A 27,978-nucleotide genomic window follows, 5' to 3' on the forward strand; every position below is an offset into this window, starting at 1 on the left:
CCAAAAATGAGCTTTGTGTTATCAATATACGTATAAGTATATGCATACACATCAATAAATATACATCGAATATTCCAGACATTTATACGAATTTTTCAACAAAATTCAGAATATATAACGTTGGCGGTTACGACTGTGCACTATTGTGGAGTTAGGGCAGAGATTTACAAATATATCGTGTAGCCATAAAAACACCAATGAACTTTTGCCAAAATGTTGCGGTTTGATGAATGGACTGTAAATGTTGCGTAGGTTTAACTGAACAAGCAGTCTTGGTAATTTCGATAAATTGATGCATAGTAAGAATATTTCGGAGGAATGAAGGCGTTGACTAAAATATTGTGAAATGGGTTGTGATATAGTTTCGTTCAACGAGAGGGGAAATCAGGGGAAATCAGATGGCGTTGCGAGTAACTCTATGATAAATTTGAATATTTGTATGGAGGATGTAAGATTTTTCTGAATTTAAAAATTTTGGAGTACGGAAATGGAGGTTTTTGATTTTTCTCGTTATAAATAAAACGTTCTGCATCGTTTAAAAATAGTTCCAGTGAATAATTATTTTTTCTTGAAATTTCATGCGGAACTATTTTTATACGACAGAAAACATTTTAATTTTAACAAGAAAAATCAAAAACTTTGATTTCCGCACTCCAAAACTTTTAGATTCAGAAAAATCTCACATCCTCCATACAAATATTCAAATTTATCATAGAGTTACTCCTAGCGTCATCTGTTAGTCTTTCTACATACATGCAATTTTTGCCAAAAACAAGATGGCGAAAATCACAACCCATTGTTAACACTGCGGAAACAGTCAATGGAAAGTATGGTTAACCTTTTAGATACTAAAACGGTGGGCATTTTAGCTATCGAGTCTACTACTTCTTTTGATCCAACAAATTTCAAGACAGTTATACGACATCTTTTACTTCATTATTTTTTGCTGTAAGTATAAGAACAGAAACCGTGGTCATCAATTATGTTTATTGCCCGTTGCGTCGATAACAGATGAACATCAACATCCGTTCATCAAAGGTAATATAATTTTGAAAATGTCTCTGACCCAGACATTGTCAATTGATTAAAGAGAGATATATCAAAAAATTAGAAGATGAATCGAAATCTGATCGTATCTGTCTTTAGTGACCTTTACCTTACGTCGCATTATAGTTAATCAAGCTCAAACGAATTTTCACATCGGTATTTTTCATCTCCATATTGAACGGACACGTAAAGCCGACAAACAAGCCGGCAAATCATTAGTAATCTTTTTCCAACAAAACCAACATCAGCAATGGTAGTGGTAGAGTAGAACATACAAAAATGATGCATAATTTCGCCGGACAAGGACAAATACGGTCTCTTGACGTCATCTGCTGATGTTCGGTGAAAAAACTGTTCTTTGCGTCGGAAAAAGGGTATACGCTTCTGTATGTATAAAGTCTCTCTCTATAGATGTTCGTTGTGTGTATAGCTCAGCGCTTTGAATAATAATTCAATCGCTTTAACATACAAACAAGAAAATGTTTGTTGATATTTTTCTCGGAAAAAAAACTAATTTCCATACGTTCGTATGTGGATAATGTATCGTGTCCAATGACGTAAAAGACGACGATGGAAAATTGTAATTGAATATATTGTCTACTTGTCGAATGTTTTTGATTGAATCAGGATAGATTAGTTCTTAATGACTTCATTTTGTAAACCAAAACAGGTAGTTACCCATTCATCACTATGAGCCTTTCTTACTGACTGATGTCTATGGTGAGTATTGATATGAATATGGATCGACGGAAATTGCTAGACTCGATAATGAGATAGATAAAACTTTCAGCTGGTATAGATAAAGGCGAAATGAAACTTGTTATCGCTCTTGAATTTCGTAATAATGTTGCATCATGGACACTGTCGATTGGACAAGAGATTACAAAAAAAAAAACGATTTTCGACATCAAAATTCAATGACCAAAGTCACTTTTGAGATCTAATGGACTTTGTCACGGAATTTGCACGAAAACTTACGGTATATGCAATGCAAAAAGAATAGGAATGCGGAAAATTCGCTTCATGAAAACTTTATGAAAGGTATGGCAATGGTATCATTAAATATTTCACTACTTTTGTTGAATGTATCGCTAAATATTTGACTTTGATACAAAATCTGTTACTTCGTCGATTTTATCATAAGTTTTAGTTTGACTCTAATAAGGGAAGGGAACTGGAGCCACAGTTCTTTGCTTACTTTTTTCTTCGCTGTAATAACAGATGACTGGTTATTTTTGAAGGGTTTCTGTATTAAATCTGTTACCTCTTCTTGAATTAATTTTTTTTTCACAGGATTGATATAGACACGACCTGAATAAATTTACGAAGTGAGTATTTGCACCCGGCTACAAATAGCTTAAGATGTACTATTTGCACCTTGGTGTGACTATTTGCACCCATACAGTGCAAGTTTCCTTGTCCAAACGTGTCTAACAATTGGGTGTTTTGTTAGTTTGCTATAGCAACTTGAATCCTTCTTGTACAGCAATCCTTCTTGTGGCCAAAAAATTGAATGCAAATAGTGTCAGATTTAACTACTTTCTGTTGAGATCAGATAAAAACATGTCCTATCCATACGTATGATGTACCTAGGCTTGAAGATTTATCAAATCAATGGAATAATGGTAAAAATTAGGAGATGGAAGGTAGTCTGGTGCTCATATTGAATGTATAAAGCGATTTTATGGTTGATTATCGTATGTGGGTCGGCCACGAACTCGAATCGCAATGTTGCCAAGCTGGAATCGACCTGGTTTGGGCCAGGGAGCCGCCGTCAGCTAAAACTTCTTTCGGCTCTATAAAATTGAATTTTGATCTGAATTGAGTGGGAAAAAAATCTTGTGTTCCTTGAACCTTTCTGCATACGGGAAAAATATAAGTGCTTGAAAAAGTATGCAGGTAGCACTGTAATTCAAGATGGCGCCCATCAATACAAAAAAATGTGTAAATCTGGAAAATCCGGTAAATGCTTTTTTTAAAGTAATTAATGTTTATTATTTTTAACATAAAATTGACACCATTCGGAATAATTTCGCTCATGGAACCATGTCAAAAATATTTCATTTTATATTTTTAAATAAATTTTCAAAAATCAAAATTTCATAGAGCGAAAAGAAGTGTTAGGCAACGTCGGCCCCCTAGACCAAACCAGGAAGATCCCAGCTTGGCAACATCGCGATTTGAGTTACAGGTCGATCCATCTACGATAATCAACCATAAAATCGCTTTTTACATTCAATATGAGCGAAACGGCTTTTTTGGACAACTCGCACTTGACTAAGGGCAGAAAAACACCTGTGAACATTGGTGGTGCTGAGGCTATTGCTTGAGGTGGAAACGTGAAGTAGTGGCTGTCAATATAGAATTTCAGCAAAGAAAATTTAAAGGAAGATTTTCGCCACTGTTTGTACTGTTACTGTGATATCCTACAAATGTCGTCTTCTGATAAATATAAATGTTCTTACATTTCTGCCAATGACAATGATGACTTTCGCAAAAAAAAAAACTTCCAACCCAACCAGTTTTAGGTATAATTTAAACATTCCCTTATCTTAACATATTTATCGTAATGTTCGAATTTACCAAATTTTATAAATGTTCCCTGCTTTACATTCTCATTTTTGGCTGCTGCTCCTCCGAACAGAAGAACATTTTTACGGTTTAACCCAGCACACACATAGAGCAAAATGAAGAAAAGCTTTTTATCCGTTCCGCATCCACATAAACATTTTTGTTTATGAAGAAAAATCCAAAAATAAAATAGTGCGGCTAGCCTGAATGTCGCCACATAAGTAAAAGTTACCAAAGTAATTCTTTTCGTTAAGTTATGGCATAAAAAAGTATAAGAATGTAAAAGGAAAACTGTATGTGGTGAAAATGTTTATGTGAATGATACATTGGTGACAATTAAATTCGTTTCATTGACTTCAATAATAAAATTAACGAACAAAAATTATTTTTTATGGAAATCGTTAGGTTGGTGGCTTTTTTCTCTTCGTTTGTTTGATAAAACAAAACCATTACAAAACCTAAAGTGGACCTAGTCCCCATAGACAGATATTGGATGACAGCCCCCACACATTATGTTCAATAGAAATGAGTTTGACTAATTAAATAAATGACTTCATTAACGACCAGCTTTATGTCTGAATTGCTCAGGGTGGTTTCCATATATTTTACGAAAATATTTCGTCTGCCATTTGAAGATAAGTAAAAAGAAATCTGGAAAATGTGTGGATTTCATCTTTCTTTTACATTTTTTCGGAATTTTGTGTTCGATTTTTATCTTGAAAGGAAAAAGTTATAACACAGAGAACGATAGGACAATAAGATCGTTGTTCCGAATGATGATTGAGCAAAGCAAAAAAAAATGGAGATAGTGTCGTCAACATAATATGCTTCCTTAAGATAGCATATTTGGTTGATATCCTTAACATGGAAATACCAAGATAGCACAACTGAAAATGTTGGCATCGGATCATATCATTATAAATGTTGTCACAAAGTAATTTTCGTTGTTTATTTCCGGAATCTCGACCTATGAACAGTTCAACTTCATAAAGCGATCGTTTCCTGATAATTGATAATCGGGAATTCTTTAATTACCATCTGCTGGTAAGAATCTACGTTCCAACGTGCCCAGTAACTGCGACATTTGTTTCTAATGCTAGAAGACGAAGAATGTTTGCCCTGGCATTTTCGTTTTTGAGTGCTAGTGTATATCTCAGTCGGACTGTGTCACAGAGAAGGCAAATTCGTATCGAATGTCTAACAAAATTTAAGGATAAAATTGTTATCAAAAGAATCCTGACAATCCCTGATATTAAATCTGCCTCGGCTAGTCCTTCCCTTAGAAGTTTTATTTTCAAAATTGCATACTTTATGTAACATCAATATCTTCTGATTTCTCTACTCTGAGAAATATACTAGGGCTACCCCCGTTACAGCTTCCCTGGCGTTCAAATACGTCTCTACCAGAAACAAACATTTTTCTCAGCTTTATAAAGTAACGATCTCAGCCATTTCGTTAATTTATTCCACTGTTTAGATGTGCTAAATGCAATTTTACATTCACCAAATAGAATTTCACCTTGGCGTGAGTGGTGTTACCAGAACATTAATTGTTTCCCATGGTGCAGATAGAAATCTTCATTAAATTGACTCATGTGGTTTGACTCTTTTTAACGTCCTTTTGATTATGTTAAACAGCTGAGTTATGCGTTGGTGTAGCTGGTGTAGCTCAGAAGAGACTCTAGCATAATAGCACATTATCACAATTGATTTTTATTGTTGCATAGATTCAGTTTAGAATTGTATCCCAATCCGACGATTGTTTAGTTCATAGGCTACATTCCTTCATTACAAATTTCATTTACACATTTTTATTGCTTTAGGTTGTGTTCCAGTTTCAAACACGACAGAGTAAAGTTAAGTTTATTTTACTCTGCCGTGGTTTCAAACTGTTGCCTTATCAGTTATGTGACATAGAACTCTGTTGAGATATACTTAAGCATTTAGTTTAGATACTAAATAATGCCGCGTCATCTGAGACGACTTGTCTCTTGATTTATCTGAACCATATAACCCTTATAAACATTTAATCTATAGCTTCTCTTGATAAGACGGTTATTTTTAGCAGATGAAATCTTTTACTTCATTATAGTCTTAACAACTTAACTTTTCCTGTTTATATACGATAACATCATCAAGAATTCATACATTGTCTGGTCGCAGTCGTTAGCAGATGATGATTAGTAAGATTATTAGTCAGATCATCTATGCAGTGCTGTGATGCGTCGCATTTTTAAGTCTAAAAGTCTCTACAAAGGAAAAATTGCATCACAAAGCGAAAACAGGTAATATGAGGAGCGCCATTTAACATTTTAATATTATTTTCCTTCCCACTGAAAACCCACAAAATAGCACAATAGATTGTCCTTTTAGTATAATTTTGCGCACACATCAATTGTGATGGCATACTTATGGCTTTTCGTAATTGGATATATGGAAATGGAATTCAATTGAAATGAAATCGCCATTAATTGTTGCCGTAACCTTTAACTATTTTAAAGTCAAAGGTTAAATGATTCGAATTGCGCTCAGACAACGTTCTACGTTTCCACAAATAAATAGAAGTTTTTCAATTGAAATCGTTCGTCGTACCGACGGCATAAATGGTACAATGTTTTCACATTTGAAAAAGAGAAAAATGTCAGCAAAATGAATAAAGAGTATTGTTGTGTTTCACAGGAAATTGTTTTGTTAACTCTGAATTGAACGTTTACCAATTGTTGCTGGAACACATTTAACCTTTCAGACTTATCCGTGAAGTGAATATATAGATGTTATGTAATGATATCGATACCATACTAGCGTGTCCACAAAGAACTTAGGTTAAGACGTTGTTACATTTTGTAAATAAAATCTTAGTGGTTATCACAAAGGGCGTAGACTACAACTAAGTCGATTTAATACCTGCTTCCGTAAGACAATGTTGAACTGGTTGCGTAATAGTAGATTTAGTCCTTGTTCGTAACTTTTTATTTTGACAAACGTTTGAAACTTGAACCATCGATGCAACCACACAACGAAAAACAGTTTCAAACAATTATGAATGAACGACTTATTTCCAGGGGAAAGCTTAACACAATTTCTTGCTGAAAATCTAGTACTTCTTACATGTATGCGAAACAATAATGGCAACTTTTTCAAAATAAAATCGTCAACAACTTGTTCAACGTTGCGACTTTATGCTGTCTTGTGAAGGGTGTTGACATAGCAACTGAGGATGGTCGGACCACACTGGCCAGTGACCGATGTCAACACCTGAGGTCGAAACAGCAATTCTATTTCAAGATTCACATAACGTGAGCCATGGGAGGGAAGAGAATCGATTTCTCTGTTTGTTTTAATGTTTTTTGTTGATATGTTCACTTAGCAATTTATCTGTCGGCATTTCAGCTGGGGGTAATTTCAGTAATCCAAAAAGTCCTGGTTAAGGACGCAACATTTGATCTACACAGGATCTTCAATCAACAATAAAGACTAAAGCAATTTTGTTTTAATGTCTCAGATGATGCCCAAATTAAAGTTTGAAAAGGAGTTTTTGATTCGTAGCTGTCCCCGAGAATTATGCATGTATTCTCAGCCCGTTGCCAAATTGTAACGCTAAAAAACCCTCTGAATTTGCTTTCAGTTTCGCTACCCTACGGTAACAAGAGTTCTGCCATTTTCATTGATCACTGAGTAAAATAAATCACTTCACTAAGCAACACACTGTAAACAGGCTACAGGCACCTTAGACGAATTATTATAGTTCGTCTAAGACAGGCACCGGAACACATTATTTAACGGTCAAAAAGCCTTATATTTTGGTCCCTTAAGTAAAATACCAACATAAAAAACTAAATTTATAAGAAAAAATTCTGACTACTGCGTCGAGGTCAACTTGGGAAAATGGCATGGCGGCTCTGTTATTTTTAAACGTGCCCAAATATTTTCTGGGTGCCGATTAGCATCAGCGCCACCATGTCACCTCTCGAGTGTTACTCTGTGGTCGAGTAGGCAATTATCAAATCGGTTCTGGCATTTGTTTATAGTACGTTGCTCTTCATTTATAGTACGTTGGCGACTTCATGTGATTTTAGTTTCACTAGTTGTCCTTTCACGAGATATCAAGTCCATTTTCGGCACCAGCAAGTCTTGAAGTTTTTTTTCTTATTCAGTGATTTTGTTCTCTAGTATCTGTTCAGAAGCGTGCACATCTACACTCGCCTCAAAATAGTACCTTTCCATAAATAAATCTTAGAAACAACATGGAATATTCGAATTTTGTTATAACCGAACCATACAAATGAATCTTCCAAGAAGAAACAATCTATAGCAGATAATGGTGGAAAATTTAAGCATAATCATTGAATGACTCAATGGAAAATAATGTATTCATCCCTATTGCTTTCAAAACTTTCGGTTCTATTTGCATCGAAACGAAGAAATTCATAGAAAAATTGGATCTGTTGATTAAAGTAGCTTCAGGTGAAACACGTTCAACAGATTTTATTTAATGCGGAAAATTTCAATCACGATTCGGAGAAGTAATTTTGCTGGAATTCTGAGAACATTGAGAAGTATATTTGATAAATTTCTTGTAGCACAACATTTATGTTTAAAAACATCCTTTTTCTAAACAAATAGAACACATACAACGAAAGGTTTAATTTTAGTGACAGGGAAAATGGAATTAACATCAATTTTGATATTGGTGCGAAGCCCATTTTCGGTCATTGAATTATACGGAGGCAATTATTCGTCAAAAATCAATATAGACCATAAATTACACTATACCACAAACAAAGCCTTAATAATAACCATAATGCACACGAAAGTGACGAAAATAAATTAATAGGAAAAAGTGGAAGAAACGAAAATAGAAATTTCAGTTTTTTTTTAATGTTAATAAACAATAACCAATTAAAGTAAATAAATCGCTATTCTTATACCATCGAATTACCCCGGCTCGATATAAACCAATTTTCTCCAAAGTAAAATTAACCTCATCAACCTCGTTCGATTTTCATGCGGGTCGCAAATTTCATTGACCTACTAAAAGGGTTCTGTATCGAAACGCGTTGTGACCTATTTGGGTATATACATCAATTCACGCAGCAGTAAATTAATATCGTAACCTGTAACTAAAGCAATTGAGGTTAAATTTGTGTGCGGTTAAGTTCATTTCTTTTATTTTTCGTCGATTGATGGCTGATAGTTGTGGACATAGTTGAAAACACGAAAACATTTCTAGTTCTTAGTTAGCGCATCGGGTATCACTCAAAAAGGACTTCATTTCAAGTCTTTTTATCTTCGGACGTAACTTATGAATGTTGCTGTACTGTCGTGAGAGCTAGAAAAAACTTCACATTAAAAAAAAACTTCCGTGACATGTCACATACGGCTATTCATCTGTTATCGATAATGACGACAAAAATAATGACAAGCTCTGGGTAATAATGGTACTTTATATTAGAGTGCATGTTAAAAAAAATTGAAGTACAAGATTTGAAATAAACCGATTAATAGTACATTTTCTACCTTGGTGTATATTTCGAGAATAACTTCGCATGTACAATTGTATATAACGAGCGCCAACTTGAAGAAATGAGCAAAATATTTAAACTTCATTTTTCTTATAATTCGGCAAAGTGACATTTCAGCTATAAATTATACTAAAATTTAGAAGAGAACCGGCAATACTTTACCGTTTACACAAGCCGAAAATTATGAAAGTATATCGGGAAAATGAAAATAAAAGAAATGTCTTCGTGTTACAAGTCATTTAACGAAATGCCCAAAAATTGTTCATGATTTCAGTTGATAAAAATAGCAATGATTCCATAAATAGGCAAAATTATAACTGAATATGAAAATAGAATTCATTAACAAAATGTGGGCTGATATTTCTTATTAAATCCGAGATATATCAAGGTGGCTAATGAAGTAATAAAATTTGCTGTTTAACCTTTCATGTCACAGACGGCAAGCATCAATCAAAGTATTTTTAATCGGTTTTGATTTCAAATCTTGTACTTCCATTTTCCTAACATGTCTTTTACTTTATAAAGGTCGATATTATCCAGATCTTGTTATTATTTTTGCCGTTGTTATTGATAACAGATGAATAGCCATAGCGACCCAAAAACCATATCTTTCAATAAGACGCTTCGCTAAATCTTTCTAATGAAAACCATAATCTTGGACTTAACTGATGATAGAGAAGTAAACATCTTGTCATTAGATTTCATAACGAATTTAGTTGAATTAAGAGCATGAATTGCTAGTTTTGGCCTTCCTTAAAATTTATCTTTTATACTTTTTCGAAAAAAAATCCCTACGTTGTTTTCGTTTTTGATTAGAACTTGGTAAAAATAATTACTTCTTTCCTCGTAGATCATAAATCAACCTTTTCAATATAGCAATAAATTGAAAAACCAGCATTTCTTCCGAATTAGGAATGGTTGTTGTTTATGTTTAAAACTTTATTTATGAATAAATGAAGATCTAGATTTTTTGGATACGTACTCCAGACTTAGTACACAAGTGCTTGGAATAACATGCCTCTTTCTTAAAGAAAAAAAATGTTAAATTTTAATATCGTTTTTGCTTATAAACTCACGTTGTTTAGGTAAAAAAAAGTCTGGGATATCTAATCTTTTACTTCATTTGTTTCATCATGTGAATATTTATTTGAGGACACATACCACAGCTCAACGCTTAATTCTATCGTTGTTTTCACAAAGTCATTTCGCCTAAATTTTAGGCAGAACAACCACCTTCGGCACAAACATTTCTTAGGTCCCTTGAGCAAAAATCGAATACTTTTCTATATCGATTGAAGAATTTCCAATTTTAGAATTCCGTCAATTTTTCATAGACGCCGAACTTTGACGACTCATGAAAAATACTTGTGTTGAACGCATGTTGGAAAAATGCGTGTTATAATAATTATCTGCCGCGCACAATGCTTGACTCATTAGACAATTTTGTTTTATTTATTCATTTTATATTATCTACTTTAACCTGTCACAGACGGCAAGCATATTAACAGTCTTACTATCTGATCTACTACTACTTCATTTGATCGAAGATTTTCAGAGATTTATTTCAGAAATCTTTTACTTCATTTGTCAGAGCTTGTCGTTAATTATTGATGTCGTTGTCGATAACACATGACAGCCGTCTGTAACAGGTTAAACGTTATTTAGGCAGTTTTATTCATGCATTGTTTTGTTCGGTTTTTATTTTCATCTGTCGCAATGGACTTCAATTAGTAGACAAACGAATATGTGTTTAACAAATATCGGAAAACACTTTATTTTGTAAAATTGTCAACTTTGGCAAATTGAAGCTTTAAGAGTGATATCGCCAAAACATCGAACAAAATCAGACATTTTGGGACAATGGGTCACAGATATTATTGACTTATAGCTCATTCGATTCGTTGAACTTTTGCGAGTAAAACGTAGTACTACGTTTGGTGAACTTTATTTTGTTGTCGACGCTCGATGTCATGAAGTAAGGGTCTGCCCAAAATCGTTTTCTCGCGATTAGTCGAGAAAACCGTTTTGGGAAAAAAAACTTTTTTAGCTAGCCTTGTAGGCCTTGAAGAGACGCACATTTTGAGTATACACACCACCAGGTCCATGTTGATCATTTAAGGTGAAAAAATAGGTGATTTCCTAAGTCCCTGACCGGCTGCAGTGACATAAGTCCGAGATATGGTATGTATGGTGAGAGAGCCTAGCCTCTGTAATACCATTACATGTAAAAACATCCTTGGATAAGTTTCACTGCAAAATTGAAGGAGTTGAAAGTTGAAATTTAAACAAGTTTCAATATGAAATCTTGCCAACAAGACCTACTCATTCCTCGTTGGGTCCATTGTGCTGTTATACTTTCGTAACACGTGTCCTTATGTCGTGTTAGTTTACGACAAGGTAGTGTACATTGTTCTTTAGCTTAAGACCGTTTGCCAGATTTTGAATTATATTAATCAAACTTTTATGTTTTGAACTCCAAGTAGCATTTACTACTCACACGCCGCATGAATAATGTATTTCTTTGATCGAAGCAAAAAACAACTTTCGGACGCAATTAACTGATAAAATTGCTAAAATGAAATGTTCAAACTTTTTCAAGTTTAAAAAATGGAAAAACTGTATTTCCACGAAACATTATGGCATTTAATATAATACACTAAATGAGTACACAGCTAGAATAGGAAAGAATTTTATTGAATGAAATTAGTATATGGGGGCGAGGCAGAGTAAAACTGCCAAAATGTGAGCGTTAATGTTACAATACATATTCATTTCCGCCTACCCGAAAAATACACAAACGAAGCAACCATTCCTCAGTACGTATACGATACAAAGCGAAAGCGTATAAAAATATAAAAAGGATCAAGTGGATATTCTTGCACATTTGTTTTATCATGTGAGAGGGCAGATCCTGGTTTATTTGTCGAAACTTCGAAACCGTTAGGCTCTTAAAAATAATTGTGGGATAAGCGTAATTACTGCTAGTCCATTGTACATATAGCAGAACGGAAATTCACATAGTTTCTGGACCTGGAGCTTTATAAAGAAAACCTCAACATTGGGCTTACTGAAAAGCTCTGGTCCACGGATTATTTGATAGCGACAACAAAGCTTTCCCCTCAGCTTTTTCATATATGAATTTGCTTTTGTGTTTGTTTACACATACACAGTCCAGCAAAGTGGATTTGTAGTCGCATAGCAAATTGTTGAAGAGTGCCTACACTTTTGTTGTCCCATTAATATTCCGAATATGATACGTTTTTCTCAAACAAAATGCAATTAATTAGAAATATTTCTTGGGGTTTTTTTTTCTGGTGTTTCTTGGCTAGCTGTTATAAAAATAAAAACCGAAAACATCAACAAATATTTGGATATTGGAACCGATTCGGTATGTTAATAATGTACGACCCTGCGTAGTTCAACCAAAATTTTGTGATGCAGACAAAAAAGAAAATAACCAACCCACACATGTGTACATTGTTGAACAATACACTTCAGGCTTCTATAATTTCAGGACTATATACTGTGTATATGCGTGGGGGTTGGTTAATACAGATAGTTATAGAACAGTTACAGTAACTACACCTTGATGCTATTTTTAGAAATGCTTTGTTGTTTCTTGTTTGGAGAAATCTGGTGCGCAGTTTATGTGTATTATACACATCACATCATACAGCACTAAACAGCGTGTAGTAGATCCCATTACAATTTGTATAAGCTGGAAACTGATGGCTCACACAATTTCGGAAAATCAAGATAATAAATTTAGTACACCGAATATGACATAGGACCGTTATGAATGCGGGCGTATCTTGAGCAATCGGAAGCACAGAAATTATGTTTTTACGCATAAGTCCTGCCATATGTTTGGTAATATGATTGATTCGGGAGGGTGATTACTATCGTGGTAGTCTTTCGTTCCAAATTATTCTACCGTATGTACGCAAATGTGATTTTATAATTGATTTGAACATGTTGATTGGGAGCGTAATCAAAATGGTATATAATCTGGGCGAGCCTCAGTAAGTCGTTGAAGACACCTTGTCGAATGTTGGAAAAAAAATGTAAATCTCACCTGTAGCTGGTATGTTTCTCTTCAGGTAATCCACAATATCTGCCAAAGCTGCAACGCTACCTGGGAACGAACGCACCAATTACAAATGCGATTTTCAGCTCTTTTTTATCAGTCAACCTCGAAATGGAAAAATGTTAGTCTGGAAACAGAAAAACGGTAGTCTCAGTCGGTTTTCCTTGAGTACAACAATAATCACAGCGAGATCATGAACCATAAAAAGATTATTTGTTTGCAAAACCAGAACCGAAACCTTGAGTCGCAGACCTTTTCTCTATAAATTATCCCCTTCAAAGAAACAGGTGGGCTCTATCAAAGTCTTGGGCTACGGGTGCGGAATATTTTCAAACTATACCTTTCCCCAGACTTCAAGCATGCCATCAATGTAATTATTGAATCCTTTACTTCCTTCGGTCCAAGTATTGTAAACAGGAGAGGGCTTATGGCATCACTTCTCTTTCCTCTATTTTATGCCATCTCTACCGATATTTTGGTCATATAAAATGCCCTCGTATGACATGACTCCAGAACAGTAGTCAGTTTTTCAATCAGCCCTATATTTTCTTGGAGATAAGAGTTTGAAAAAACGTTTGCTACCGTTTCGTCTCGTTTAAGACTCGTATCGTCAATATAGGGCCGATTGAAAAACTTATTACTGTCCAAGCTTCCTGAGGTCATGTGCTATGCGATGGTATTCCGTTGAGTAAAAAATTACTTATTTTTCTATTGACATTGGTTTTGATGCAGCGACATCCTTCAAGGAAATAGTGAATCGTACTCTATCTTTAGAGTTGATATAGAATGAAAAAAAATCTTTTAATTCATTACGATTAACATTCAGTTTGTTGGATGAGACGATGTTAGCTAGAGTTTATGTTTGTGACAGATGAAACGTTAACAGATGAGACAGTAACCGACCTGTCTATAGCCATTCACATAATAGAATGTGTTCTCTAGAGTACCCTTATTTAGGCTATGCTTCTCAGTTAAAACAATCATCCACTGACAAACACTCCAAAAACAGGCCCATCACACAACTTGAAAAGAAAACAGAAATAAGAAGATCCCACGTATGGGCTATGTTTGTTTGTTTACCGTTTTTGAAATACTTATAAGCGATGCACATGAGATACTCAGTTGGAAAGAAACTAAAAAAACTTCCAATGGAGGTGCGGGAAAACATGAAAAGTAAACCTTTCAAAGACTTTTAAACACTCAAATTTTGACAGAAACAACTATTAACTATTTACAACATTTATTTCATCTAAAGATTTAAGTAAGAAAACTGCTAAAACAAAGGAAATTCGCTGGGCACCCAAAACAGAGGTAAACAACGTAAAACCGAGTGGTGGGTCTGAAAATAGTCTATGTAATTCCCTGTTTCCCGCCGGAAAACAGGGGAAACAGGAAAATACGCCGACTGTTTTTAAACGCAATATAAAAAAATTAGCTTTACGTTGTTTACCACGGTTTTGGGTTACCACCAAAGCACTGTCTTAAAGAAAAATAGTCAACAGGTGGGTTTTTGGCCTTCTAATTGAGTGATGTCAAAGTCAGAATATTTATATTTTAGATTAATCGGGTTGGTCGATCAGATCAGTAGCTATTGGCGAGAAAGTAAGCAAAATAGCGTGTTCTGCTTTTTTTGCGGTGTTTTTTTCACGTGCATCTCCGGAAGTTTTTGCTCTAAAATGATGGCCGATATGTCAAATGGAAGGTGTTAACGAGATTAATCAGAAAATTTATAGTATTTCGAGATTGGGCCCTTGGAACAGTAACCAGTAGTCAGGAAAACAGCGACTTTCCTCTTCTTGTGCAGTTTTCTTACTTAAATCTTCAGATGAAATAATTGTTGTAAATAGTTAACGATGAGATAACGATTGTTGTTGTCACAATTTGAGTGGTTAAAGGTCTTTGACGGGGATACGTTTCCTGTTTTCTCGCATCTCCCATACTTCTGTGTATTTATATGCCGCGTTGCAACCTATCGTCTCAAAGGCTACAAATTATTTAAGTGAAGCTACTTCCATCTGTTGACTCTTGAGACGTTTCTTATTATATTGTCTGGTACATACCAAATCGAACATGCAATTCCAAGAAAATTGTTTGAAATAACGAACGGTTCTCTCGGAAACAGCAAATAAAGTTCACGCTGGATCCATAATTTAGTGCAATGAGTAGATGATTCTTGGACATCATGTTCTTATCTAAATTGTTCAGTTCTGTACCTATCGTTGCATGTTTCCCGCATTGATAGATATTTCTATCGAAATGAAACGTATATATGTCTTTGTAGTCTGGATGATTTTCATTTACAATTAGGTTTATCGTTGCCCCAGCAGAATGATGGTTGACCGGAATTGTAGTACGACCCCCCTACGTATTGTCAGTTGTAGTATTACTTGCTGAATGATTAATTCATTCATAAAATTTCCCTGTACACTCCTAAAACTTTCATTAACCAAAATGATGACCAGCATAAAATTCCGAAAATTCGGCTTATAGTTCGAATTTTGTTACGGTTATAATATCACATTATGTAGAATGTTCATGTGCCGTGCATACCAATAAATACGCCGCATTTTACCAACAACTAAAAGCTACCAACACCACAACAACAAGATAGCAACCGAATGTTTTTAACCGAAGAATGGGGATTACATAATTTCACCTTTGACCTTTGAAACATTATTAGCTTAATCCTCATACTGACAAGTCAGTATATAATATGCCGAAATGCCTATTTCACTCCTGGGCGTTTGATGTTGAATTTGAAATTGGTTCCATAGACGAAAAACCATTTTATTGGGAAAGGTAGACGTTGTTGCCTTTTGTAAATTTTATTCAATCTGTTTTCTCTAAATTCAAAACTCTTTTGAATATTTTCGGTACTTTGCGAATGTGTAAAAAAAATCTGACTAGAAAACTGTTTGAATGAAAATCGGCGTCCACAAAACGCTCTTTCAACTTGAACGTTTGTTTGTTGAACGCTTGAACTTGTTATAGCATAAAATCAATTAATGTTCAGTCGTTCAAAAGAGTTAATTAATCCGACCATCAAATTTATAATAACCACAAAAAAAAATGACTAAAACAAATACTGTAATAGTAACTGGGTAACGTAAATTACAGATAAATTACCCTCTCTCCACTCTTTCCATATAATACGTCGTGTGAATCAGCACAGTATACATGTACCAACAAACTACGCTTCCAACAAAATACGTCAATGAAAACTCCAAACAGCAAAAAAATCATTTGTGCGAGCTTTATGAAGCCGGTATTCATCCATCCCACGCCGAATATAGCGTGCATCAAGCAGAGATAGTATTTTTGAGTCAGATATATGTTCTTGTAGTTTAACTCTACGATATTCGCTAAAGGGGAAATGAAAACTTTTCAACATCGAAACGTATCAGCCGAAATGCGAATTGTAATGCATAGTTCGATGGTTGGAATGTAAAACTACCCATGTTCTTCATTTCTCGTTTTTATACATCTTTTACTATATTCTGGAAATTTAGTTGGCCAACGAATTATTTTAAATGAAATACGAAAGCAAGAAGAAGAAGAAGCAACCACAACAACAACAACAGGCAATTCCATCGACAGAGTACATTTATTTCATTAAGCAACGAAATTTTCTGTATTCCTTTTTTTGGCTGGGCTCTCACGTCGCTCCAAACTTACCGACGTCATTGCAATAAAAACCGTTATTTTTTCCATCATCTTCTTTATTATCTATGTATGAGCTCCCACAGTATTGATCAATATTCAGTATACATATTTTCCAGGTCCCACTACCAACCCAGCGAATGAAACCTCTCACATTATACACACATTTTCCGCACATGTATGCGTTTTCGTTCATTCCCCAAATTAATGGCACACGAAATATCCACACGGCTGGTATGCGCGAGTGAATGGGACGGAAAACCCGTTGAATTCACATGCACGAAACTTTCATTCTAGAAAACAGTTTATGGACACGAAATTTGTATTTATGGTTGGTGGTGCGGTGCGAAGGGAAGTTTCATTCAGAACGTGTGGGCGACAGGATGGCGGGATTGCGGTGTACGGCGGTGGTTCGATTCTATAAAAGGAAGTGACGGTAAGCATTCATCGTTACTCTCTTCATAGATGTCGAATTGTTCAGTCTAAAAATAGAAAACGAGAAAAGGAAGAAGGAAAATTATAGAAAAAAAACTCAAATAAATTATTTTGTGTGTTCTGTATGTGTGACTCGAATTTTGAAGTGGTGAGATTTATAAATAGAAATACGGTTTTCCTCACACAGTGAGTGGAAGTGACAAAGAAGAAACAGAACCGAACAACAACAAAATAATATCGGGATTAAAGCCCGGATCTGACTACGAATAAACTAACATATTGTGTACATATTTATTGGATTAATTTTGACAACATTATTAAAAGGTAAGTCAATGGATGTATGCGTGTGTCTGTGTTGTTATCTCCCGATAAAATTTCCAACCGTAGAGATAAATCCCGCAGCAAATATGGTTAGGTTGTTCCAATTTATTATACGGGACCTGTTGAAAATTAGGTCAAATGAATGCATGTACACACACGAAGAAGGAAAAATATGACCTACATTTACGTGGGGATGATAATTGATTAGTTTTTCCAATAGGGATTGAGTTACATTTTTCTGTGGGTAAATTGTGCGGGCGATGAAAATAGCAACGAAAAAAAAAAACAATTTCTGTTTACAATCTAATTATTGTCATCATTAGATACTGAGTGGTCGAATATGGTTGGAGGAAAATTGTTGGTTTCGAATCAATCAATAACGTAAAATGTATTATGATTCAATCTTAGAATATTTGTTACGACCTGGAAAGTCACAGTTGTTTTTTTGCTCGACAGTTCGTCGGCCTAAATCCTGTCGCGACCAATTTCTTTATGTTCTATTTGATCTGTTTCTGTTCGAGTAAAAACTTTAAAATTATTTTCCAGATCATTCAAATCAAAATTTAAATCAGTTTCTCAGATAAAATTTAAGTCGGAAAATATTTTGGTTTTCCGTTGTCATTGTGGCATATTTCGTAATTCTTTCAAGCATATTGTAGGTCAAGTGTTTCATTGTTTGAATCTTTGATTTGATTAGGGCTGGTTATGCAACCAGCTGAGATGTGCTTGGAAACTAATTTGAGTTTACAATAAACGAGACTCGCTATCGCTAGCTGTAAATTGCAACGCTCTTAAGTGTGGTAAAATGTTCTTCTGTAAGCTCCGAAACTGTGGCACAAAATTTCATTAGATTTATCCTGAAACTCTCCAGATGTTTTTCGGTTGTCGCGCTTTCCATTTTATTTAACACTTTTGACTAAACAAAATTTCGCCACGAAAGTCAAAGCTTTTTTTCAGAAAATTTAGAATAGATAAATTATCAAAAATGGTCTCGATCGTTACTTTCATGTTACCATATTGTCAAGTCAAGATATCCATTAGCCGTGTAATGCAGATTCAGGTCACGCAGCATTATAGTTGTGATGGAATGATGAATCAGTCCGAAAAATCAAACTTATCCTCGCAAAAAACCATCTAAAATAGAGAAGCAGATGCTCTTAAAATTGGGTTGGTTCAAGCAACCATTTCAAATTGTTTGATGAACGAAACCTTCCCTCCCCCCAAAATTTGATCAGAATTAACTAATTCAAATTTTGCAATATAAATTATGGAAAGCTTTCGTAAAATTTGATTGCAAGAAAAAAAAAACTTTTTGCCATTACACCAAGCGAAACAGTAAAAGAAAATCGACGATGAGCTTTCAACCGAACAATATTGAAACAAATAATGGGACACATTTTCCGACAAACTTTCCTAATTTTATTCGGAGTGTTTTATACAAATGATTCCTAACCACACCACAGTAATACATTGTGCGTATGTTGCGTATAAATTTTCATTTTCTTTCGTTTTTTTTCCCTTCCATATCCCATTCAACATCAATTTTAATAAATTTGCCATGTCTGCATTAAGTTTCTTCGTTCACATTTCCATAAAATTATGCGAATCCGAGACAAGAACAGTGGATGACGACGGAACAGAAGTGTTTTTCCGAAATTGTAGAAGTGATGAACGACCGACGGTACAAATGTTCGCTGTTGGAACGTACTTATCCTTCCACTTTATTGTTTTGTTGAAATTAATTCGATTTAAACGAAACATTCTAAATGCCACATTTTAACGCTAAACATTCTCTTCATTCCACAGACACGTCAACAATGTTCATTACATTAAGCCTTGTAGCTGTACTAATTGCACCAATAGCATCGTTTTCCTATCCTGTCTTCGGAACCAAACGCTACCACAGAGCCATAAATGCGAATAAGGGAATAATGCCGGTCTACAGTGCACCCTACTACGATGAACCCATTCTAGCACCAACGTTTCCACGATATCCATCGGATACCAGCAATTACTACTACGTACCCAGACGGGAATCTCAATACTATGGTCTTCCGACTTATCGCGGTGAATACAAGCCGACACAATATTATTACGCGCATAGTCCTAGCTATTATGATGATCGATCGGATCAGGCGAATCCGCTGGATGATCTGCATGAGGAAATGCTGCACGAAGATCAACGAGATCGGCTTAGAGATTATTCAATTGGTCAGGAAACGTGGTACGAGAATCCAGCTGCTGCCAGGCAGGACAAGTTAACAAATGTTTTCTTAAAGAATTTGATTGCCTACAACAAGGAACAGCTGAATGAAGAGCCCGAATTGGATGATGGTCAGAATGGGGAATTCGATGAATACAGTGACGGAAACGATGCTGAGTATTACGATCAACCCAGTAACAACAATTTGAACATCAGAAAATACAGCAACCATCAGCAGCAGCATCAAAATAGTTTTAAGGAAAATGAGGACAAAGATGTGATGGATTTGAATTCGTTGGCCGCAAACTCTTACAACAAAGAACCAATATCCCAGTCAAACTATCCAGACTATCAGCAAGACTTCAGTAACACGTACGAAGAAGAAGATCCCGAATACGATGACGACACTTGGATCAATTGGTCGAGCAAACGAAGTGGCGGTAATGCCGATCAACCGATCAAACCGATTGGTTTGGCAACATTTAGCGACCGAAAACCATCGACGGAACAGCATCTTCACAAACCAATCGTTTCGGTGCCCACAACCAAACAAGCACCGTCAAAACCATCATCAGCTGAAACTACCACAACAGCTCAGCACAACGACAATGCGAAAGGTAGTAAGACCGGACAAAAGGAAATTGTTTTGCCGCGGCCAGCTACACCGGTACGAACTCCATTTTCCGAACCATTGATGGAAATGTTGACCCATAATGCCATTCATGATAAGCGGCAAGTTCCGGGTAACTCTAAAACAAAATCACCGTCAACTGTTTACGACACCATTCGACAGTTGCTGGCCATGGAACAGAATTTGGACAAGGTAAGCTAAAAATACCAATTTTTTCATACGTTCAACAGTTATCATCCTTTTGTTTGAAATTTTCTTTCTTTACTCGCCTCAAATTCGATCATTTTGGAGTCTGATGCGAAATTTATTGTTTCCGAAAAATTTGGAAGAGTGAAAAATCGCATTTTTACTTTAAAAATTAGACGCATCACGCTTTCATCTTTCACAGATTGCAAGCATATGTATAGTTATCGAATCTGTTACTTCAGTTGAATCACATATTTTCGACTTTGACATGAAATCTTTTACTTCATTATTGTTTTAACATGGACTTTACTACATAAGTCGACAGTAGCTTGCTTATTTTTGTCATCGTTGTCGATATGATACCCTCACATTCACAAATCATCTTTGTTTCTCGTAGTTCGTGGCTTAAATTAACAACATCCGAATACTCATAAATTTTTCTTTTAACTTACGCAGACTGCCACAGAAACGAAAGTCCAGAAACGGTTTGTATCGAATGAAGAATCGCTAGTCCATCAACTAAATGGTCTAAGAGAATCAAAAAAAGTTTAAATGAAAAAGACCGAGTGAAACTAACCGGGGATTTGACTATATTGCAAGGAAAAATATCGTTATAAATCATTGAACATTTTTATTTTTAATTAATGAACATACCAGACTTTAATGAATGATAAATACCAGTAAGCGAAATATGTTTGTTAATTAAAAAGACTAAAACCGATGAAATAAAATAAAAATAAAATCTGGAGACTGAGAATGTAAATAAACAAAAAAAAAATATTTTTTAAATTATTCTATGCACAGACCGTGAGACAAAGAACTAATAAAATAAATGTTTGTTTCCAACTAATTATTCCTTTCTTGGATTATTTCAATTTCCCTTTTTATCTGGAGAGTGATCAGATCAGCATGATAGGAAAAAGTTTTATTCTCCTTTCTTATATCTTCAACATGTAGGAAGTAAAGAATCTTGTCCTATTTTAGGACCGTACACAAAGGACGTCTCGAGAGAAATTACAGGGAAGTTTAGAAAAGTGTCACACTAAAAAAATATGAAAATAGCAGCCGACGTCCTTTGTGTACGATCCCTTAGTTTGAGTCACATCAAGTCTAATTTAAAAATTTCCAAGAAAATTTCGATTTGCGGAGCTTTTAATTTTCTCAAAGTATATTGCGAAAATGAATCGGTATATTTCAGCAAAAGTAAACTTTTATTCTAACTCTAAGTCCATGGCTGGCCAAAGGCCCTTCGGATGATGAATGACGAACATTTTTAAAAGACTTTTCGTTCAAACAAAAAAAAAATTGAAAAGCTCTTCGGGCATCGTCCGGATGTTTATGGAACCATAAGACCTATAAGGCCTGAAATTGCTTCAAATTCTGATAATATTCTTTCCAGATTTTTTTAAAGAAATTTATTTACCTCAAAATTCTGAGCGTATTTCTGTATTTGATATGGGAATGGAAGACAATGCTCACCAAAATGTTTAGAATCAATTTTCGATCGTTTATGTTTTTTTTTAAGTTTATTTCACGAGGGACCTAAACCCCAAAACTTTTATAGAGTAGATTTAAACAATGAAATTATAACCATCTCGGACAATTGAAACAGACCCTTCCACTGGCAGCTAAATATTCATATGAATAAAATTGATTGTCTAAAAATATTGATAAAAATAAAGGTATTTAACCGTACTGTAAATAGCAAATTATAAAATTAAAATATGAAATAAAAGAAAAATATTGAATAATCAAATCAACTGCATGACATAAAAAAAATCTTTCAGTTTCATTCTATCAATAAAATGAAAAGATAGACAAAAAAATGTTTATTTTCTTCTGCATTCTTTAGAATAATAATTTTAAAAAAAATCATTAAAACAAAAGAATGAGTTCGAAGTTTAAAAGCATAACAGTCTACGAAAAAAGAAAAATTAAAAAAATAATTATTGTGATAAATCAATAGCCAATTCAGAAATCATATTAAAATTGAAGGAAACGATGAATAAACAATTAAAAAAATTTAAAAATCAACAACAAAAAGAGATCAAGGACTGTATGTAGTTATATTTTATACATTTAAAAATTTGTAGCTTAAAGAAGGTGGAGAGTTAATTGGGATGAATATTGGAAATGAGGAGGAAAAAATTGAGATATAGAGAAAATAAAAAAATAAAACATTTCAGTCAGATTAAATTTGCACAATTTTTTTTTTAAATTTATTTATTAATGCTTCTTCTATCTAAATTTCCGGTTTGATCTTTTAGAATCGTTAGAACACGAAGCTCATTTATTATTATTTCCTCTAAATCCGTCAAACTTTACATTGACACACTTTAATAAATAATTTTGTGAATCTTTTAGTTTTAACAGCTTCATTCATTTTCGTTTCGATCTTTTAACAGTTTTTTGCTCAACGTGGAAATGATTAATAAAAAAAAATCGAAAATGTTAATGAATTTAGAACGAGGCGTCAAAAGTACCTTTGAAAAATAATTAAATTGTTGTGTAACACCACTATACTGAATGGTAAATGGTGATGATGCAGTTTACAGATGTTGTACGACTACGCTTTTCATTGAAAAAAAATTATTAAAGAAAAAAAAATCAATTTTGTTTTCCTTTTGCCAAAAGAACCATTAAAATTTAAAATTAAATTCCATAATCAGATCTAACGGAATCAATTAAACAATTAAATATGACAATTATAAACGCTAACGAATATAGAAACTACATAAATGGATTGGATACATTTAACTACATGTACCTAAAATTTAAATAAAAAATCTTTAAAAAAAAACTTAAAATTTTAAAATCATAAAAATATGAAATTCCGAATTAAAAAAAAATATTCAAAATTAATAGTGAGAAAATTAACCAACGAAAATGACATCAACATTTTCTAAGGCAAAATATATTTTCGATAAAAAACCTACAAACAGACCATTTTGATAGGAGAGAAAAATCTTTTTCATTTTAAAACTAAACAGAAAAACTGAATCGAAAGCCTCAAATTGTTGTAAAGCATCAAAATGGACTTTCTTTAAAAAAAAATGATTTTTTTTTTCAATTTTGTTATGGAATTAAAAAACAAAACCAAAAAAAAGTTCAAAAATCTGGACATTTCAAGGGATGTATGGAACCATATCCTTTGACACGCTTTCGTCCTAATTTTTCAATTTTTTTTTCTTGAATAAGCAGAAAACCTTACACCCACCCGATTTAAAATTTTTGTTGATTTATCGCACCAGTTAGTACCTCGTTTTGAAAAACATCTGGAATTTTTGTTATTTCGATTGTAACAATCACTTTGTAAATAATCTTTTGGTTTCAAATTATTTTCTTGATTTCATTTTTAAGCGGCCAATTTGAAACAAAACGAATTTCATATTTGGCGAAGCTGTTTTTGCACAAACAATACAAAACAAAAGTTATAAATTAAAAAGAAAGAAAACTTTTTAGATGAATGTAATTCAGAATTCGATTGATGAAACGATAAGAATATTTTAACAAATAAAATTAAAATTTAACAAAAAAAATGGAGGCTTCTGTACATATCTTTGACTAAAAAAAAACACAAAACTAGATAATAAACAACATAATAATGGGCTTAACACACAATGTATATTACAATAATAAATTTGTATAATTAACCAAAACTAAAACAAACAATATTGCTGAAAACTAAAATCTTGTAAATAATTTTGTACAATAAAGAGATAAATTTAACGAAAAACACAAAAAAGAAATGTTTGGCAAAAAAACATTAAAAGAAATTAATTAATTTACAAATATTTTGCCCACCTAATTGATTTGCTTCATTGTTTTTACGGATTGGTTTGCATAAGTAATAGTTAGTCGACAAGCTAAATTTTGCCTTTTATTGTACGGTACCCTAACTTTGTAAATATCGGTCTACGTTTCCAGAATTTTTCATTTGAAAACGTTTTTTTTTTTGGTTTGTTTAAAACTAGACAACATGACTGATGTATGATAATATAAAAGAAAAACAAAAAATATATGAAATATAAATGTTAATTAACAGAGTTGTTTTCTACTTTATTACCGGAAGAAAGGCCTCCAGAAAATGGGAAATGAATCAGCTACTGCTTTCCTCAGTCTTGTCAACTCTGACCATGAAAAGCTTCTGCATTGAAGAACAACAACGAAAGCACGACGTGAGACTCGAAAAAAAAAATTCAGTTGACGGTAGGTACTCATTTTGTTCGACAACTTTCAAAGAAAAACATTCATGAATGGTCGCATCAAGTTTATTACGCCGAGAAAGCTTCTACATCGATCCGGTACTACACCTTGATAATTTTGATTAAAGCTTCGGCAAGATTGTTACTGCACATACACATAGCATTGCGAGTTTGACATAAAATTCTTTTGTTTTCGGACCTTTTTCAATTGTTTTAAAACTACAAACTTGAGAAAGCTATGCAATTTTGTCGATTCAAATGAGTCAATCGACCAAATTGCGTAGCTTTTGCAAGTTTGACGTTTCAAAACAATTGGAAAAGGCCCCAAAACAAAAGAATTTTATGTCAAACTCGCGTTGCTATGTGGATCTACAGTTATGTCATCAAATAAATCTGTTGCCGTCTGTTGCTTCAGGCCTGCGAGTGTATTACAAAATTATCGTTTTGAAAAGTTTGTCTTTTTACATAATTTTTACTTAATTGCAAGACTATACCGGATCGCGCTACCATGTTTTAGGTATCCTGAATCTGTTGAAGTATACGTATTCACTTTACACCACAAGTGAAAATCCCTGTCGACATAAATAGATAGGTTTGATTCGAAATTTCAGCCTATAATACACCGATTCACTGAATCAAGTTGTATGAACTCTTTCCACTATGTTGGTATCCCCATCATCATATTTCTTTGAGATTATTTCTGACGAAAAACAGATCTAAGGTGAAGCGGTGTTGGACGCTTTCCACCCACTGATTCTTGCTGTAACTTCTGATAAGAAACTCTCTAGATATTTTTAAATAACTTTCGAGAGCCCTTCAAAATACCAGTTCTTTTTTAGCAATAACCTCGGAAATAATTTCGCTATTGGTCGACTAACCGACTAACTTTGCTTCTTACATCTTCCCCTCATAATTAATAGAAAGGTCATCTTAATCATCGAATTGTTTAAAAAAAAAAAATTAATTATTAAGTAGGAATTTACCTGTCTCAAGTGTTATCTCAAGAAAGATTCGCACTTTTGTTTCTCTTTCTCAATTTCGTACTTCATCCTACCAAACCTTCACAGAAAGCCGGGGATTTTCCCTTTTAATGAATGAATTTAACAGAAAAAGTCCATCCAAAATACCATCAAGTTTATAAGAAGTTAAGACGGCTGATATTGGAACGAGTTTTTATTTAGCAAGAAAATGTGAATGGTACGGTCACATATTTGTTTTCTATATGTTTAAGTCCCTGTGGGATTTGTGTGACATTTACAGCAAACGAACTTTTTCTTATGTGCTCACAAATTGTGTAATCAAATTTTGATAACTTTAATTACTTTAGGACACACATATACCTTGTGACTCGGATCTGAGTTTATGAAGAGACACATGTTTCGTGGCGGGTGGTCACCTACGCCAACGGAACAAAATATTTTCGTCAGCAAAATAATGATACGAGAAATTGGTACACGTACCCAGCAAAAGTGTATCCCAACATCAACACAATAATGTACCTAGAGTCCATATTCAATTTAGCGATCGGGTATATGAGAAAAAAAATATACAAAAATATGTGCTCTGTGTTCTGCTACAATAAATTCACCCGTACATTAAATTGCACAACATAATAAACATGATTATACCCTCATTCTTTATAGTATACTTCAAACCAACATCCTCCTACACAGAAAACAAGAACGTTAACAGTTTCTTTTTTTTTCCAAAATCCGTATATCCAACGAAACGACCTTTGACATTTAAAATTTTCTCATTTTCTTCGAGCTAGAAAGACGCATGAAGACTGAATATTTTAGGGCATATAATGTTAAAATAGAAAGAAAAGAAGCAACAAAAACGAGCAAGAAAAAATTTGGTAAGTTACTTATTGTTTAGAGTATGTGACTGATTCAAATTTAGTATACAAATACCCACAAAATGAAAGAAAGAAAAAAAAAAACGACAAAATGTTGTATACTTATCTGGTTATAAATTGAGCAGCTTTGAGGATATTCAATTATTTATGGTATCGATTCTGACATTTATCAGCCCGTATGAATCCGATATATCTCATTCTAACATGATACTGATGTCATAAAGCTATCATCATCAGAGGAATGCTTAAAATAATCATTCACGCTGAAAGGTAATAATGTGGTGAATATTGAAAAGGAAAAATTGTGTGGGTTGCGGTGGATTGACTATTTGAATGTAATCTCAACGAATACAATTTTATATGGGAAGAAATTGAAACGTATCTGTCGTTGGAAGCAACATCAGTGTTGACCTGGCCTAATTAGATTAGAAAATTAAACAATCGCCTTAGGGGTACGGAAAAATTAAGGTAGCCAGTGACGGAAATTGGAAAATAATTCAATTTTCTCCTCCATATTGATAATAAATTAGCCGACGGCGCTCACAAATCTTTTGTTCGTTTACAAAAATTTTCTGAAATTCTCAAATTTATGGCAAAGCATCATTTCAGCTGAACCAAATTGATTGTCTTAAGAGCGAAGTTTATTTTCGAAATTTTTCTTAAGTTTTTCGAATTATTTTTTTTCTTTTTTGGATAACAAATTGAAGGAAATCTGAGGTGAGGAAAATTATTTCCCGAAAAAACATTCGCTCAGCTTTAACAGTTCATAGCAGAACTACAGTTGACGTCAGTGAAATTTAAACATAAATCTGTTTTTTTCAGCTGGTCTTCTTGTATTCCACAATGTTGTTCTGAATTTAACACTTTAAATTTTTTCCAGAAGAAACTAGAGCTATTTTGATAACAAGTGCTTAAAAGAGGTGAGAATTTTCAACCCACGGGCACAAGTTAGCAATAATATTTTAAGTATTGAACATTTATCGAATTGACACAAACTGTGTGAAAAACACAGTTTTTTTTTGGCCTTGCGCCACTGCTAAAACTTATTTCCCTGGATCTCAGCGTGGCACCCAAACTCTTCTTCATAAGAGTAATAAAATCTACCGAAAAAGACTTCAACGTGTTCTTCCTGACCTCACTTTGGATACAGGTCCTTCAGTGACCACTGCGTTATTACTTTTTATTGACTAAAATTAAACCTTATTAAAAAGGAATATCTTCATACGCGACGCATGACCTCCTCACCTATGCA

General features: G+C 33.9%; 1 protein-coding gene and 1 long non-coding RNA gene across 2 annotated transcripts; one reads left to right on the forward strand and one right to left on the reverse strand.

Moving 5' to 3' along the window:
* Nucleotides 1-344: 344 nt before the first annotated feature.
* LOC119066439 lies at nt 345-26,792 on the reverse strand. The gene is made up of 3 exons (XR_005085748.1): nt 26,782-26,792; nt 12,198-12,207; nt 345-805 (listed from the first exon to the last, which is right to left on the reverse strand). It is a non-coding gene; the product is annotated as an uncharacterized LOC119066439 (long non-coding RNA).
* Nucleotides 17,221-23,442, forward strand: LOC119066438. The gene is made up of 3 exons (XM_037168934.1): nt 17,221-17,646; nt 19,450-20,669; nt 21,120-23,442. The coding sequence occupies exons 2-3, from the start codon at nt 19,461-19,463 to the stop codon at nt 21,213-21,215; spliced, it is 1,305 nt and encodes a 434-aa protein (XP_037024829.1). The 5' UTR covers nt 17,221-17,646; nt 19,450-19,460; the 3' UTR covers nt 21,216-23,442.
* Nucleotides 26,793-27,978: the final 1,186 nt, after the last annotated feature.

The sequence above is a fragment of the Bradysia coprophila genome, chromosome IV, assembly GCF_014529535.1.
Source record: "Bradysia coprophila strain Holo2 chromosome IV, BU_Bcop_v1, whole genome shotgun sequence".
Classification (NCBI taxonomy): Eukaryota; Metazoa; Arthropoda; class Insecta; order Diptera; family Sciaridae; genus Bradysia; species Bradysia coprophila.